The sequence below is a fragment of the Bos indicus genome, chromosome 1 (assembly GCF_029378745.1).
Source record: "Bos indicus isolate NIAB-ARS_2022 breed Sahiwal x Tharparkar chromosome 1, NIAB-ARS_B.indTharparkar_mat_pri_1.0, whole genome shotgun sequence".
NCBI lineage: Eukaryota > Metazoa > Chordata > Mammalia > Artiodactyla > Bovidae > Bos > Bos indicus.
Genome location: NC_091760.1, coordinates 67,826,423 through 67,842,560, shown reverse-complemented (window position 1 = coordinate 67,842,560; position 16,138 = coordinate 67,826,423). Strand labels below are relative to the sequence as shown.

The following is a 16,138-nucleotide window of genomic DNA, read 5'->3' as shown; positions in this document are numbered from 1 at the left end:
TTTACGTTAGCTCTCTTTTTTTTAATGGATGAGAACACAGGAGCTCCAAAAGTGCTGAAGGAATTACCAAAGTCTCGGGGCTGGTCAGTGAAGGATTGGCCCATCCTGTCCTGCTCCCAGACTTTTGTTTTGTTTTGCCACCACATCTCGCTGCCCAAATACTTAGGGAGCTTTGGCTCCACTTCTATTGCCATTTGGAGTTTGATTAAAAACAAAATGCAGACCATGTTATCACAAGTGCTTTCAATACACATTTATTTCAAAACCACAGCACAGTAACTATAATGTCAACATAACCATATTTCCACACTGAGCAGGAAATCACCATTCTCGTGTGCATCTCCCAAGAAGTGGGGGCTGGCTCAGAGGCTCCGTACTGTGAGTAATGACTAGAACCCCCATTCTGAACTAGGAGTTCTAAACCATTAAACATTTAATTACCACTCTGGCAAAGCAATGCACATTACCATTTCTAAAATGTAGCAGCACAGAGATTTTAAATGCATCTTTATTTTTCAGAGTCTTCAGTATTCACAATGTGTAAAATGAAGCAGAGTTTTAAATAAAATGCTATGCCAAAACACAGTTCCTTAAAAAGACCCGATGGAGAGGAAGGAAAATCGCATATGAATAATATTTATCAGTGCTTACAGTTGACATTAACTATAGTTTGAAAAGAATAAAAATACTCAAGACTTCAACATTCCCTTACAAAAGTATACTTGGCAATAAAATAAAAATCTATAAAACCCCAAATATTACAAAAGTAAAATGCAAAAAAAATCTTTTTATTAAAATGTAACATATTTACATGGTAAGAATTATTTTAAACTGCACAGAACACTCAGAAGTTGCGATGAGTGTCAGAGGGGAATTTATCACACACACTCAATGTTTGGACAGTTGTATAGGCCCACCAGGTCAAAGAGCCAGGTCAGCAGATACACACATCCCCTGGCATGACAGTTCAGTGAGGGCAGATTTTAAGCCTCCTCCCTGCAACCTATTTTTGCTGGAGAAGGCAATGGCACCCCACTCCAGTACTCTTGCCTGGAAAATCCCATGGACAGAGGAGCCTGGTAGGCTACAGACCATGGGGTTGTGAAGAGTCAGACACGACTGAGCAACTTCACTTTCACTTTTCACTTTCATGCATTGGAGAAGGAAATGGCAACCCACTCCAGAGTTCTTGCCTGGAGAATCCCAGGGACAGGGGAGCCTGGTGGGCTGCTGTCTATGGGGTCGCACAGAATTTGTGCACTGTGTCTCATGCTAGGAGAACATCTTCCCAGGTGCATGGGGTGTCATGTGAGGAGGAGTACCTCCTGGCAGGAAGCCTGTGTGTTAACTGGATCTTAGTGTTGCTATTCAAAAGTCAGGTTCTGGGAGGAATCTCAAGAGATCATCTGGTCTATCCTCAGTTCTTTGGGACCGCCCCTGCCCCTTCTCTAAATTAGAACCACAGAGGCAGGGAACCTGCTGAAGCCTACTGGAGGACTCATTCACGCTGACAGTCAGAACTTCTTTGCTCAACTGCAGCCGTTTCAGCCAAAAACCATCCTCAGGGTGGACCAGATTTCAACAGGCAGAGACTCTGCTCTTCCACAGAATGAAAGGGAGTCAGGGGCTTCAGTGCAGCCTGGGGCTGGGAGGAGGGTCAGGGAGAGCAGGGACGGTAATGAGACTCAACCCTCCAGGAAACCCAAGGAATGGGGGAAGATGAAGCCTCTACGGCACACCAGGACCCCAGTGTGGGTTGTGATGGCCATGGGACTATTGCTCCCATGCCAGCAGCAGCCTCTGCTCTGTGTCTGCAGCCATCCTGCCTCTGCTTGCCTTCCTGCTCTGACAGTCCTGTGTTGCAGAGCCACGAAAGCCAGAGAACTATAAATGGAGTGAGATCAGACCAGACACACTGTGCCTTGAAAACAGAGGGAGAATAAAAAAGCACTTAGGCTTTCAGATTTTTTCAGTGATTTTTGTTGGATGAACTTTCTGGTTTGCTTCCAGGAATGTGACTGAGAGGGTGGAGGCAGATGGAAAAGTCTGAATGGAGTAGGGCTTGCTGATGTCCTTTACCTGGATCTATGTCCACTTGGACCTCATGTCCTTTACTTGGATCTAAGGCCACTTGGACTACCCAAGATTTCTCTGCATCCAAGAATTGGTTTGAAAAGTAATGACTTGTACAAAGCGCGTAGAATGCAAAAGGGTACTGAAGACATGAGAGACTGCAGATGTCTAGATTCCCACTGCTTTCTTGGAGAGGAACAGGAACCTTCGCTCTGCCAACCAGGGCTTCCGTGAGGGTGGTTCCAGATGGTGGGCTCCCCCTTCCAGTGTTCCCACCGCCCTGGAGTGTGAAGGAGGGTGATGTGCGAAGACAGTTCCTACCTCCAGCTCCCCTGCAAGTCCTCTGCCCTGACTTGCTCTGCTTGTCTCCCCATTTTTGGACCACCTCTCTCCTGCCTCCATTCTTTAAAAGCAAAAACTTCTAAGTGCCAGGAGGATGTGGTTCTGGAACAGATGACAGGGTAGGTTGTGGAATATCCATCCTTGGAGAGCTGAAAGAGCAGCTGGTCAGACAGTGCAGGCGGGATATGCTTGGAGGCAGGAGGTTGGGTCAGATGACTCTGAGAACAAGCCGGTTTCAGGGTTCTGTATTTCAGCATCTGCTTCCACCACAACTCCTTGTCTCCACAGCTCCTCTTCCACCTTTACTCAGCAGACATATTAACAAATGCCTGCAGCCTGGCTTCTAACTCCTTCAGTGGGGTCTCCATGCTTCCATGACCCTGGCTCCCTCTTGCTAGAAGGCTTTTTCATCTGCCTGATCCCATGTCTGAACACTAGTAGATCTGAATGCTTTTGGAGCTTGGTAGTTTTCCCTAAAATTCTTCCATTTCTTTTCAAGCCATCAAGACAGATTTCTCTGTCTATCCCTTCGAAAGCTGTTTAGAGGGACTTTTTTACTCTATGACAGTTACACATAACCATATACATTGATCAGGGACAAGTATGGGTTTCTAATGGCCCAAGAAAACAGGATTTAAAACATATCTTTCCAAACAGATTTAAGATCCCATAGACAGTCATAGAAATAAGCTACAAACAGCCTTTAGGGGGTATTGCTAGCTTTGAATTACCTTTGTTATGAATGAACTCATCAGAATATGAATCTCTGTGAGGGCCAGGATGCTGTCCTATTTGTTTCTGTATCCTCAGAGCCTAGACCAGCACTCAGCATGCAGCAGAAGCCTCAAATATACTGGTTGAATTATGTGATCCAGCTTCCTCCATCCCAGCCCTCCTTCTATCTTTTTAAAAAATACAGTCTGCCTCTCCCAGCATTTAAGTGGTTAGGATGAAATCCCTGCCTGGCTTTATTTTAGAATGTTCTATTATGTTCAAATTGTATTATAAAGTACTCAGAAGCAAAAAGATCACAGTCTGCTATAAAAGAAGCAATTTTGTAAAAAAAAAAAAAAAAAAAAATTAAATCTTAAAAAAAATGAAATAAATTTCAGGATCTAGATAACAAAGAATTTACTGGTAAAGGTATACTGATAAAACAGTGAATAGGTAAGGGAATCAGTAGCTGGTTCATTAGAGTAACCTTTCCCCCAATTAGAAGGAAGGACAATTACAGGCTTCAGAATGCAGCACGGAACTGCATGTGCCTGGGGATCTTTATTAACCTTGAGTAAAAAACACAACAAACGCGAAGGGGTTTCTGCATTCTGAGATAAAAAAGGGTGAAATGTCAGGGCTAAGATATCAATCAGTGTTTTTTCCCCTGAAAAGGACAAGGGTAGCTGAATTTCTCTGGGACGTGGGGCAAGGATTCTGGGGCACAGACTGAAAGGACAGTGGGTTATGGAGGGGGATGGCTCCACTGGAGACATTTACGTCATGCACTGAAATGATTTCTCAGCAATAACTTATTGATCTGGAAGAGCAGTGCAGCATGAACTAGTGAGTTCAGGGAAGGACTGAGAGGAAAGAGACCACCCCAACACACACCCTCCATTTTAGCTGGAATCCAGCGGGACCAGACACCTGCACCGACTCTTCCAGGCCCCTTCTCCGAGTCACAGACCTTCCTTGACCTTATATATGTGAAGGTCAAGGAAGTGATTTTTGGGACTTGTGGATGCAATCTTGTAGATGAGGGAAGAATTTTCCTAATACTTAATTTTCATAAGCCTCCAAAAGATTTATTTCTGGTGAAGAGGAAAGTAAGCTTGGAGATGGAGATACTGGCAGTAAATAAACCCATCTGCAGAACTGAAACTTGCCCTTTGGAGCATCTTTGGGTTTCTGAAAGGCCTTAGAAGGCAGGACTGCACTGTGATGTCATTCAGTCGTATCTGACTCTGTGTGACCCCATAGACTGTAGCCTACCAGGCTCCTCTGTCCATGGGATTTTCCAGGCAAGAGTACTGGAGTGGGGTGCCAGTGTGGCTTACATTTACTCACAGGTGGACACATCCGAAGGGCCCCTACAGAGCCTCCTGCCCCCAAAGCAGCCCTTCTCTCTCTCATGGGCTGATGTCCCAACTTCTATCATTAGAAACTCTTTGTTTTGGGTGTTTAGTCTTTGTTCTCTGTTGAAACTTAAATTCCTTTTAGAAAGGAAATGCACAAGGTCTTATGAGAACTGTATCTTGGTGTGCTTTTATTTGTTAAGTCTTATTTTCGGAGGAAGGTAAAGGTGCCAACAATCCTCTCAACCTTCTAAAGGAATAGTAACCCACTCGCCAGACAGGGATGATGAGAAGGTTTGGGATTCCTCATGCAAAAGTTGATTCAGTGCTCCCAGAGAGATCCAGGTTCTGTAAATTCCAACCGAACAGAATACCTTCCCCTGAAACCAGTCATGGTTAATGATAGTATGAGAAAAAAAATTTAGGTTCCAGATACTCATAATTATTTGGGAAACTCTCGTTGGTTTCTTTTAATTGCTAGTTCAGGAGATTATTATTATTATTTTTTTTAATCTTTCTAAAGTGTCCTGAAAGGTGGAAACATCCCTTGTTTTTCCGATTCTCCTTCACAGGCACACACGTAACTACTCTGTATACAGAATGAATAAAAGGGTGAATGAAGGAAGAGCAGATATGTCTATGGCCTGAGAGTTTCTGTAAGTGCCTGGCACCTATAACATATGACTAATGGGACTTTCCTTATAGAAGATCCTTGTTTGTTTGAAAAGGTAATGTGTAACTGAAAGGACCAGTGGAAAGGTATTGCATGCCTGTTGTCGTTTTCTACTTTCTGTTTGGTCTGTGTGTGACCAAACAGGTGCATATCAGAAGCTATAAAACTCTTCAGCAAATAGGACCATCTACTTGACCCTTCTATTTTAGAGGTGAGGAAGCCAGGGTCCAGAGAGAACAGGTGATTTTTCCAAAGCCCCAAGGTTCTCAGCAGCTGCCCTGAAGAGAGAGACTGAGACCCAGGCCTCCAGACCCCCTGGACTTTTGGTTCATTTCCCTGAAAGCTATTGTACCCTTGTTACAATCTCAGTGAAGCCTGGTTTCCTAACACCTGGATACAGATCAGACCTGACCTGCTGAACCTCCATGCTCACCCTATAAAAGATCCGCCCAGCTCTCCTGGCAGAATCTGGCTGTTAGAGATGACACTGTTGCAGAGCAACTTACAATTCTCCAGTGCTGCAACTCTAGAAATATCAGTTCAAGGATCAACTTTACCATCTGATCTGACAGTTTGATTTCTACAGGTGCAAACTCACTGCTGACTCACAATGAATCAAACCAAACCAAAGGATGGGTTTCTGGTCTGGCCTGATTCTGGTGAGCAAATGCAGTACTCTGACCTGGCTCCTAGGATGCTATCTCAACAGCAGATGAGATTTTCTCTTATCGCATTTGATAAATTTAACAGTCCTTGGGTTTTATATATAAAGTCCTTTGGGGAAATAAACAGCACCTATAGCTTATCTTCTAGCAGAGACAAAGACAAAGCCATGTCTTCTTGTTGCTGAATGTGTGGTCTGTGTTCACGTATAGGGACTCATAAAAGGAGGACCACTGCACACACAGGTGGGTGTATGTCAGTCACTTCCTAATACTTCAATAGAAGGGAACTGAATTTCCAATAGAAGGGAACTGAACTGGAAGAGACCTCAGAGAACACCTCTGTTCACTCTGTCACTTCAGAGCTGTGGGTAAATGAAGGGACTTGCTCAGGGTCAAACAGCTGAAGATACCAGGCCTGGCAGCAAGCTGGGCCCTGGGGCTTCTAGGCCAGGGCTCTTTTTCTGTCCTCTCTAGTCTAGTTCATGATGAAATGGCTCTCTTCAATAATAGTGACAACTCAGATAATGTGGCTCGCTTCCATGCACAGTCAGAAATAAGTAGGAAGATACAATCAGAGAGGGAAAAGCTGGATGGGGAAGACAGCAGGAAAGAAAGTGACTGAACAGAGCTCAGATCTCGTCCTGCTACACTCCGATTTTACTGGTTGCTTGAAAGTTACAACAGCTAAGGGAGGTGACAAGGAAAACACATTACCAGAACCTTCATTAGCTATTATGATTATTTTTAATGGGATTGTATAGGTTGTCCTCACAACTTTCTGCTTTTCACAGCATGGCATGCTTCTGCTGAGATGGGGGCCAAGCAAACTGTCAAGAAAATCTGTTTGGATTTTGGGGGTGGGTCATTCATTTTCTTCTCTCATGAGGCATGGACCTGAGTTGGTGGCATTTAAAACTGACTATATTTCCAACAAGAAAACCAATATTGCACATTGAAATTCACCTTTTAACTTGAGAATATGATAGAGCTTGATGGCACATAACCAGATGGCACAAAACCATGAAATGTCTGTTAACCGCTGCTACGTTTGACACAGATTCGTCTTAGAGAAAAATAAGGAGCTCAGAAGCTCCTGCCTGAAGTGTTAATGCCAACATGGTCTCAAGAAATAGTTCCCAAGATGACTTGATTTTAAATCCTAAGTTTTTATACTTATGTATGTAAATGCATAGAAAATTTTCTGAAAGGACTCAGAGGGATTACTTCTGAAAAGGAGAATGGATTAACCAGCATGTGTTTGGAGGTAGACTTCATTTTATATTTTTGTATTGGGTATTTTACAATGGGTATACACTCATGTGTATTAATTTTCAAAAATTTAAAAAGAAAGAAATTTTACTTATTTCTGGTTTACACATTGATCACTTATGGAAGGAATGCTGGTCTAGGAGTCAAGTGATCTGCTAAAACTGAGCTGTGTCATGTAACCTAAGGGATTCTCTATTTACTTATTTGTAAAATGGAGTGGTTGGATTACATTCTCTCTCTGATTCTACAGTTCTTCCAGGTAAACGGGAAGAAAGCCAGTCTGAACTAGAGGAAGTCTAAATTAAATGATAGTTTTGAAAGTATCATTTTCTAACATTAGTAAATCAAGTGTCTCCAAGTCATTCTTGCTGTTTTGATCAGGACTACAGAAGCCTTGCTCACAAACTAAAAGAGCTGGTGTGTGTGTGTGTGTGTGCTCAGTTGTGTCTGACTCTTTGCAACCCCAAGGACTGAAGCCCGCTGGGCTTCTTTGTCTGTGGAATTTTCCAGGCAAGAATACTGGAGTGGGTTGCCATTTCCAGGGAATCTTCCCAACCCAGGGACTGAACCATGTCACTTGCATCTCCTGCATTGACAGGTAGATTCTTTACCTCTAGCACCACCTGTGGGGAGCCCCAAGAGCACTGTACTGTAGGGCTGATCTGGTATTCCTTCTGGAGCCTCATAATGCACCAAATATAGCATGTTTAGAGCTAAAATGAACTCTGTTCGTTTTCAAGGCAAACCATTCAATATCACAGTAATCTAAGTCTACGCCCCAACCAGTAATGCTGAAGAAGCTGAACCTGAACAGTTCTATGAAGACCTACAAGACCTCCTAGAACTAACACCCAGAAAAGATGTTCTCTTCTTTATAGGGGTCTGGAACGCAAAAGTAGGAAGTCAAGAGATACCTGGAGTAACAGGCAAGTTTGGCCTTGGAGTACAAAACAAAGCAGGGCAAAGGCTAACAGAGTTTTGCCAAGAGAACGCATTGGTCATAGCAAACACCCTCTTCCAACAACACAAGAGACGACTCTACAATGGACGTCACCAGATGGTCAATACTGAAATCAGATTGATAATATTCTTTGCAGCCAAAGATGGAGAAGCTCTATACAGTCAGCAAAAACAAGACTGGGAGCTGAATGTGGCTCAGATCATGAACTCCTTATTGCTAAATTCAGACTTAAATTGAAGAAAGTAGGGAAAACCACTAGACCATTCAGGTATGACCTAAACTAAATCCCTTAAGATTATACAGTGGAAGTGACAAATAGATTCAAGGGATTAGAACTGACAGAGTGCCTGAAGAACTATGGATGGAGGTTCGTGACATTGTACAGGAAGCAGGGATCAAGACCATTCCCAAGAAAAAGAAATGCAAAAAGGCAAAATGGTTGTCTGAGGAGGCCTTACAAACAGCTGAGAAAAGAAGAGAAGCAAAATGCAAAGGAGAAAAGGAAAGATATACCCATTTAAATGAAGAGTTCCAAAGAATAGCAAGAAGAGATAAGAAAGCCTTCCTCAGTAATCAATGCAAAGAAATAGAAGAAAACAATAAAATGGGAAAGACTAGTGATCTCTTCTAGAAAACAGAGAAGGAAATGGCAACCCACTCCAGTGTTCTTGCCTGGAGAATCCCAAGGACGGGGGAGCCTGATGGGCTGCCGTCTATGGAGTCGCACAGAGTCGGACATGACTGAAGTGACTTAGCAGCAGTAGCAGCAAAGGAACATTTCATGCAAAGATGGGCACAATAAAGGACAGAAATGGTATGGACCTAACAGAAGCAGAAGATATTAAGAACACGTGGCAAGAATACAAAGAAGAACTATACAAAAGAGATCTTCACGACCCACATAACCATGATGATGTGATCACTCACCTAGAGCCAGACATCCTGGAATGTGAAGTCAAGTGGGCCTTGGGAAGCATCACTACAAACAAAGCTAGTGCAGGTGATGGAATTCCAGTTGAGCTATTTCAAATCCTGAAAGATGATGCTATGAAAGTGCTGCACTCAATACGCCAGTAAATTTGGAAAACTCAGCAGTGGCCACAGAACTGGAATAGGTCAGTTTTCATCCCAATCCCAAAGAAAGGCAAAGCCAAAGAATGTTCAAACTACCACACAATTGCACTCATCTCACATACTAGGAAAGTAATGCTCAAAATTCTCCAAGTCAGTTTTCAACAGTACGTGAACTGTGAACTTCCAGATATTCAAGCTGGATTTAGAAAAGGCAGAGGAACCAGAGATCATATTGCCAACATCTGTTTGATCATTGAAGCAAGATAGTTCCAGAAAAACATCTACTTATGCTTTATTGACTATACCAAGGCCTTTGACTATGTGGATCACAAGAAACTGTGGAAAATTCTGAAAGAGATGGGAATACCAGACCACTGTACCTGCCTCCTGAGAAATCTGTATGTAGGTCAGGAAGCAAGAGTTAGAACTGGACAGGAACAACAGACTGGTTCCAAACTGTGAAAGGAGTATGTCAAGGCTGTATATTGTCACCCTGCTTATTTAACTTATATGCAGAGTACATCATGCGAAATGCCGGGCTGGATGAAGCAGAAGCTGGAATCAAGATTGCCAAAAGAAATATCAATAACCTCAGATATGCAGATGACACCACCCTTATAGCAGAAAGCAAAGAAGAAAAAGAGAGTCTTTTGATGAAAGTGAAAGAGGAGAGTGAAAAAGTTGGCTTAAAACTCAACATTCAGAAAACTAAGATCATGGCATCCGGTCCCATCACTTCATGGCAAATAGATGGGGAAACAGTGGAAACAGTGACAGGCTTTATTTTTTGGGGCTCCAAATCACTACAGATGGTGACTGCAGCCATGAAATTAAAAGACGCTTGCTCCTTGGAAGAAAAGCTATGACCAACCTAGACAGCATATTAAAAAGCAGAGACATTACTTTGTCAACAAATGTCCGTCTAGTCAAAGCTATGGTTTTTCTAGTAGTCATGTATGGATGTGAGAGTTGGACTATAAAGAAAGCTGAGCACCAAAGAATTGATGTTTTTGAACTGTGGTGTTGGAGAAGACTCTTGAGAGTCCCTTGGACTGCAAGGAGATCCAATCAGTCAATTCTAAAGGAAATCAGTCCTGAATATTCATTGGAAGGACTGATGCTGAAGCTGAAACTCCAATACTTTGGCCACCTGATGCAAAGAACTAATTCATTTGAAAATACCCTGATGCTGGGATAGATTAAAGGAGGGAGGAGAAGGGGATGACAGAGGATGAGGTGGTTGGATGGCATCACTGACTCGATGGACACGAGTTTGAGCAAGGTCTGGGAGTTGGTGATGGACAGCAAAGCCTGGCGTGCTGCAGTCCATGAGGTTGCAGAGTTGGACACGACTGAGTGACTGAACTGAACTGACAGTTAAAATGGATTGATGTGTTTTTATCATTTCTCCAAGTATGCTGAAATGAATTCCATGTTTTGTCTCATTTTTTAGCTGTTTTTTAAAAAATTATTTCTCCCTTGTTGCATGAGCAGAACAGCCAGGGTATTGTGGTTTTATGCTCTCTTTCTGAGTGTTGGCTGAGATGCAAAGCTACTGTCTGAAGTGTACCAGGTTCAAAGGCACAAGAGAAAGACTACACGCACGAGCTTAGTCCACATTCTAAAAGTACAGCAAATAATAACTAGGGAAACTTGTGAGAGATCGTTGTAATTCCCTTCCCATTGCAGGAGAATATTCTAATTTCTAAGATCTGGCTGTGAGAAGAACTGTTAGGTTTTTCTGGATTTGCCTGTGTTCTGATCATGCTATCATCCTGTTCAGGAGAGGACAGCCTGGGTATCTGGCTTTACTACTAGCCAGGAAAGAGATTGAGTTTTTAGCTCCAGGTCTTAGGGAGGGGTTGAGGGTAAAGAAGCTTGTGCTAGGAAGTCAGCTCAAGGAAGCAGAGACCATGATGGAGCTGAGAGCAGATTCGTGCAAGTGTTCAGAAAACTGAGGTACAGGGCAGTGAGGACAAGTAAAGAGGAGCCTCAGGAAACTTTTACGTGAAACAAGGGGTTGGTGTTTCAGTCCTGACCAAAAGCAAACTAAAATTGTTTATAAAAGAAGGGTGGTTTAGGGGAGAGATTTAGGGCCATGATGGAGGATGAGCTGGCTAGATAGTATCACTGACTCAATGAACATGAATTTGAGCAAACTCCGGGAAACAGCGGAGCACAGAGGAGCCTGCATGCTACAGTCCATGGGGCCGCAGAGTCAGACATGACCTGGCGACTGAACAGCATTCCCTGTACTCTGCCCACAGCCTCTATCATTCCCATCCCCTCAGAGGTGACACTCTCAAGGGTCTCTTAAGGGCTTTGGTATTAGTCCCTGGAGGCCATCCCCTAAGTCTGAGGTTCCAACTGAACCAGGAGGTGACCTGGAAGGACATGAGTGTTCAGAGTGGCCAAGATGTCTGCCTACTGAGCAGAAACTCATCACTATCGAGCACAATGGATGCTACTAAAAATGCACCTAACTCTCCCTGTTAAGTTTTGTTACGGGATAGGCCAACACTCTCCCACCTCAGTATTGTTTATATTTCCCAACAGACTAGCAAACTGTTGATAATATGGAAATAAGCTTTTATACCATTCTTTTCTGTATGATTATAATCCTACAAAGTGGAATTCTATTTTTCCTACATTTAGAAATAGATCTGATGAAATATCCTCATAGTTTTCTATATGTTTCTTTTTCAACGGGACACTTTCTTCATATCGTAGCTTTTGCATTTGTATAGTAACAGTATTTCCTGTATTTACTTTTTCAGGGACAAATGTGAAATTATTGTGATTTTTAACATTAATTTAAAGCAAATCTACTGTGCATTTGCATTTGATCTTGTTTAAAATGAAGCTTGTACTTATTCAAACAGCAAGATGAATGCCTAGATTTTAATAAAAATAGTAAAAAAAAAAAAAAGAGAGAGAATTAAAAGATGAGATGGGAATTCAATTCCTCAATTTAAAATCTCTTAGTTTGAATCTCTCATTAGAAAGGCTTCATAAAGACAAGCTTTAAGCATTCTCAATAATTAAACATGAATGTATGATCTATGTTAAAACATGGCCCTGAGGCTATATATGCTTAAATACACAAAATGGTGCTTGACTCCCTCTTGTTAGCTTATTAGCTCTGTCCTCCAGTGAAATGCATTTGTGTATCTAATTGCTCTGTATCTCCACTACATACCATATTTAAAAAATGCTTCTTCCCATAAACTGAAGTATTCTCTGATAAGCCACAGGGAACTTACACTATATTGTAACATGTCCTTACCAATTAATACTGCTACTGACTTTGTTTATGAGGACTGAATTATTCATCAGAAACTTCAGATCCTGTCACTTACTGCAGGCTAAGACTTTAGAAATGTTAGAACACCAACAGGATAGCGAGAAAGAAAATAGACAGATTTTACTTAGAATCAAGCAATCACCTCATTTTAAGGGCATTTTACTCTTAAGCCCCATCGTTTCTGAACATGAAAGTGTATTCATGAATATCCCGAAGTGTATACAAATTAAGCTCCAATTCTGTGAGGCAGAGAAAAACACTACTTTGGGAGTTAAAGATGAGGTTTATAGTTAGTTTTACTTTTGTCATTAACTAGAATTGTGACCTTTTGCAAGGGCCTTTATCTCTCTGGGACTGTTTCTATAAATTATAAAATGAGTGCTTGGATTAGTAGAGGGTTAAGATTTTTTTAATTATAAAATTAATTAGGACTCTTTAATGTTTGTTTATAAAGTGCAGGGATAACAGCTATTCTTCTGATGCATGTGAGAAATACAAAAAGTAAAAAAAAATTTTTTTTGGAAATACACAGGTTAGAAAATAATGTGTAATCCTCCCCCTACCCCTAGAGCCTTTTGGTGCTCTATCAGGTTTGGGATGTGAAATTTGATCACTTAAAAACACTGCTGCAGTTTGTGATTAGAACAATTATCTGCCGGAGGGGGTAAGCAGAAGTAAATGAGACAGACCCATCTCATCTCATGTCACATATGCTAAAAACAGTGATTGGTGCCTGGTACAACAAAGGGATTTAAAATCACCGCCCATTTGGGGTGTCTTTGAACTAATCAGTCTTTTAGGCAATACTTTTAAACGCTATTTTTCACTTTGTGTTAAAAATAGAATTAACCATAATTAAAATGCTCTGCATGAGAAGTCTTATAGCTAAATTTTATATAGGAATGCCCTGAAACACAACAAATCTCACTAAAACCAAAAGCATCATAATTCTTCCCTTGCCTTTCTAGCCTCATTCTAAACAGGAGGGGGTGGTGGTTATTTTAGCACCCGGGTTACGGCCTGGGTCTTGACTGGCTTTCAGTTATACTGAAGAATTCTGCTTTCCTTTCATTTTTAAGAAGAATTACCAAGTTAAAGGGAACTAAGCCTAGCTTTCATAGGTTTTCTTCTCTTTAGCAAGTTCCTTCAGTTCTGGCTGCTGAGTTATTAGCAGGGAGGTTATAAAGGGGGATGGTCTAAAGCTGACTGAAGACAGATGTAAAATTTGAGGATTTCCTTACTTTCCAGGTTGCACAATTTAGGATCTTAGAAGGCTGGCGGTAATAGTCTCTTCCTCTAGGACGGAGGTGAGTTAATGCATAGCCTTCAACTTATCAAGGGGGAACGGAGGGAGTATATGGGACTATGTGTGATGGTGTGCGCATGTGTGCCGGTGAGTCGATCAAATGCTGACCAGGTTCCCTTAACCTTACTTCAGCACCCCGGCTAATGGAAGGAGCTGGCTTACACTCTGCCTGTCCAGGAAAAGACAAATAAAATAGATACTTAGCTGACAAAAACTGTACTCACATCCTCAAAAAATAATAAATATATATATATATACATATATATATACATACATAGTTGACAATGAAGATACGGTTTTAAGTGAGGAAAAAGGAGAAGGAATTGGAGGAAGCTGAAAACAACGAAGGTAAATATTATTTTGGACTTTTTGAGAGATTATTTGATTTTCTTGCATGAGGAGAATTATGTAAATCTGAAGAGTGGTAATACCATAACCCCACGAAAGCATATTACTTTATGTCATAGTGAAATACATGTCTAAGAGCTGTCCAATGGGTGTTATTTTTGAAAAAGCTGTCATTTACAGTAAGAAGGCAGGAAATGGCAAAATACTGCCCTCTCCAATATACTGACTCCATATAGAACTGAATATTTTATACCCTGAATGGAGATACAAGGAAGGAATTCAGAAATCACTCCACAGATTTGAAAGTTTCAAGGCTATAAATTGTTATTTTCAAATAAGGGTTATTTAATAAAATGCAACCCTGGTAAATAACAGCTGGTGCTGGATTTCCCATCCCATGCCACCACACATATATCTGCCCAAAGACACAGGATGTAATGTGGGATTTGTAATTTCATTTTTCACAAAGTGCTAAATCGGAACGGAATTACATTTTTTCATACAGCATTTAATGCAACTATATTAAACATTTAGTCACCTTCAATATAAACATTTAAGAGCCTAGTAGATGAAACTGTATTTCACAGAAACAAGGATAAGTTAAGATCGAGATACAAAGTATGCGCTCTGAGGTCACTAGAAAGCAGCTGGCCACCATAATTAAGGTGGCTGAAGCTTTCCAGTCTAATTACAAATCAGGAGTCACATAAGAAATTGCTTTATTAGAAAAAAAATGTAGTGTACATGTGGCTAATTTCTATCATTGAAACACCTCTTGGCTATTTTATAATTAAAATCTGATATAGGGTTTAAACTTCTTTAGAAGTTAGTGGCATTTCTTCCTATTCTGATATGTGGCTTAGGGAAGGAGCTATCTTTATGTGATAGGCACCCTTTATTCCTTTTCATAACTAAAATGAACCAATCAGTAGCTTAGCACTGGCACAAAACATAGAGGGAATTACCTAGGTAGTGCTTTCTGGGTAAGCCCACACTTCTAACCCGACTCCGGCACAGGTATGTCACTGATGCAGTTTTAAATCCACTATTATCACTCAAGTTCCACATTATTATGACCTAGTAGTAATTAAATTAATGTGGTCACCTATAACCTAACAAAACCTCTGAATGAAGTTTCTTTCTTCTCCTTTTGATTTTTTTTCCTGTGCAATTCCAAGCAAATGTGCAGTAGGCAGTGTTGATTTCCAGTCTCCTTTTAAACTCCTTCGAGTCTGTGCTATTAAACTGAGACAACCACATCAAGATACAGTCTGTCATAGGATTCCCTGAAGCACAGAATGAGAAGGAGACTGAGCAAACACGACCCGGGAAGGCACCAGTTGAACCAAGACAACTCTGCAAGACAAAAACATGCACTTGTAAGCATTCACGTGTCCCCAGCAGAATGCCACTTGTATGCTGGCTGCAACCTGCTTGCTTTGCATTCAAAGGCACTTAAAATAAGCACTTACAATAAATATGCCCTGGGACGCCTGAAAACCGGCTTTCAATAAACAGTGACAAATTTGGAGTCTAAGTGATGCATGGAATATGTTACAGGGCTTTCCTGTGGATATTTTTAATCAGTATTGCTTATGACTTTTCATCAGTTTAATCCACCTTGGCTTCAGTGGCAAGACAAAACAAATCTTACTTCAAAGAAAAAAAATCAATAACCTTTAAATGTTAGTTTGTTAATTATATATAAAGTGCCCTCTCTCACCATCACTCTTATCCTTGTTTTGAAATATCTGATGGATCAGACAGACAAACAAAATCACCTGAATTAAGATAAAACTTTTATATTTTGGGGGAAAGACATACCTAACTCTCAGCAAAAAATCATACAGTAATCACAGTAAAACATATTATATATATATATATATATAATAAGTAAAACATTATAAAATGAATCCTAATTCGACCCTGTGAGATACTACTTGAGAATACTTTGGCTTCTTTCTAGTCTTTTTTTCCTACCATCAGAATGGTTATGTATGATGCCAATTACCAGAAAATTGACAGAAATCATCTAAACAGGCAATTCAAAT

At 41.0% G+C, this 16,138-nt stretch overlaps 1 protein-coding gene across 1 annotated transcript in view; it reads right to left on the bottom strand.

The window, feature by feature from the left end:
* Window positions 1–228: 228 nt before the first annotated feature.
* SLC49A4 (solute carrier family 49 member 4) overlaps window positions 229–16,138 on the bottom strand; it is a 102,841-nt gene continuing 86,931 nt past the window's right edge. The window contains exon 9 of the mRNA XM_019956572.2: window positions 229–15,443. Within this exon, the coding sequence (XP_019812131.2) occupies window positions 15,328–15,443 (116 nt within the window). The 3' untranslated portion in view covers window positions 229–15,327. The remainder of the gene's footprint in view (window positions 15,444–16,138) is intronic.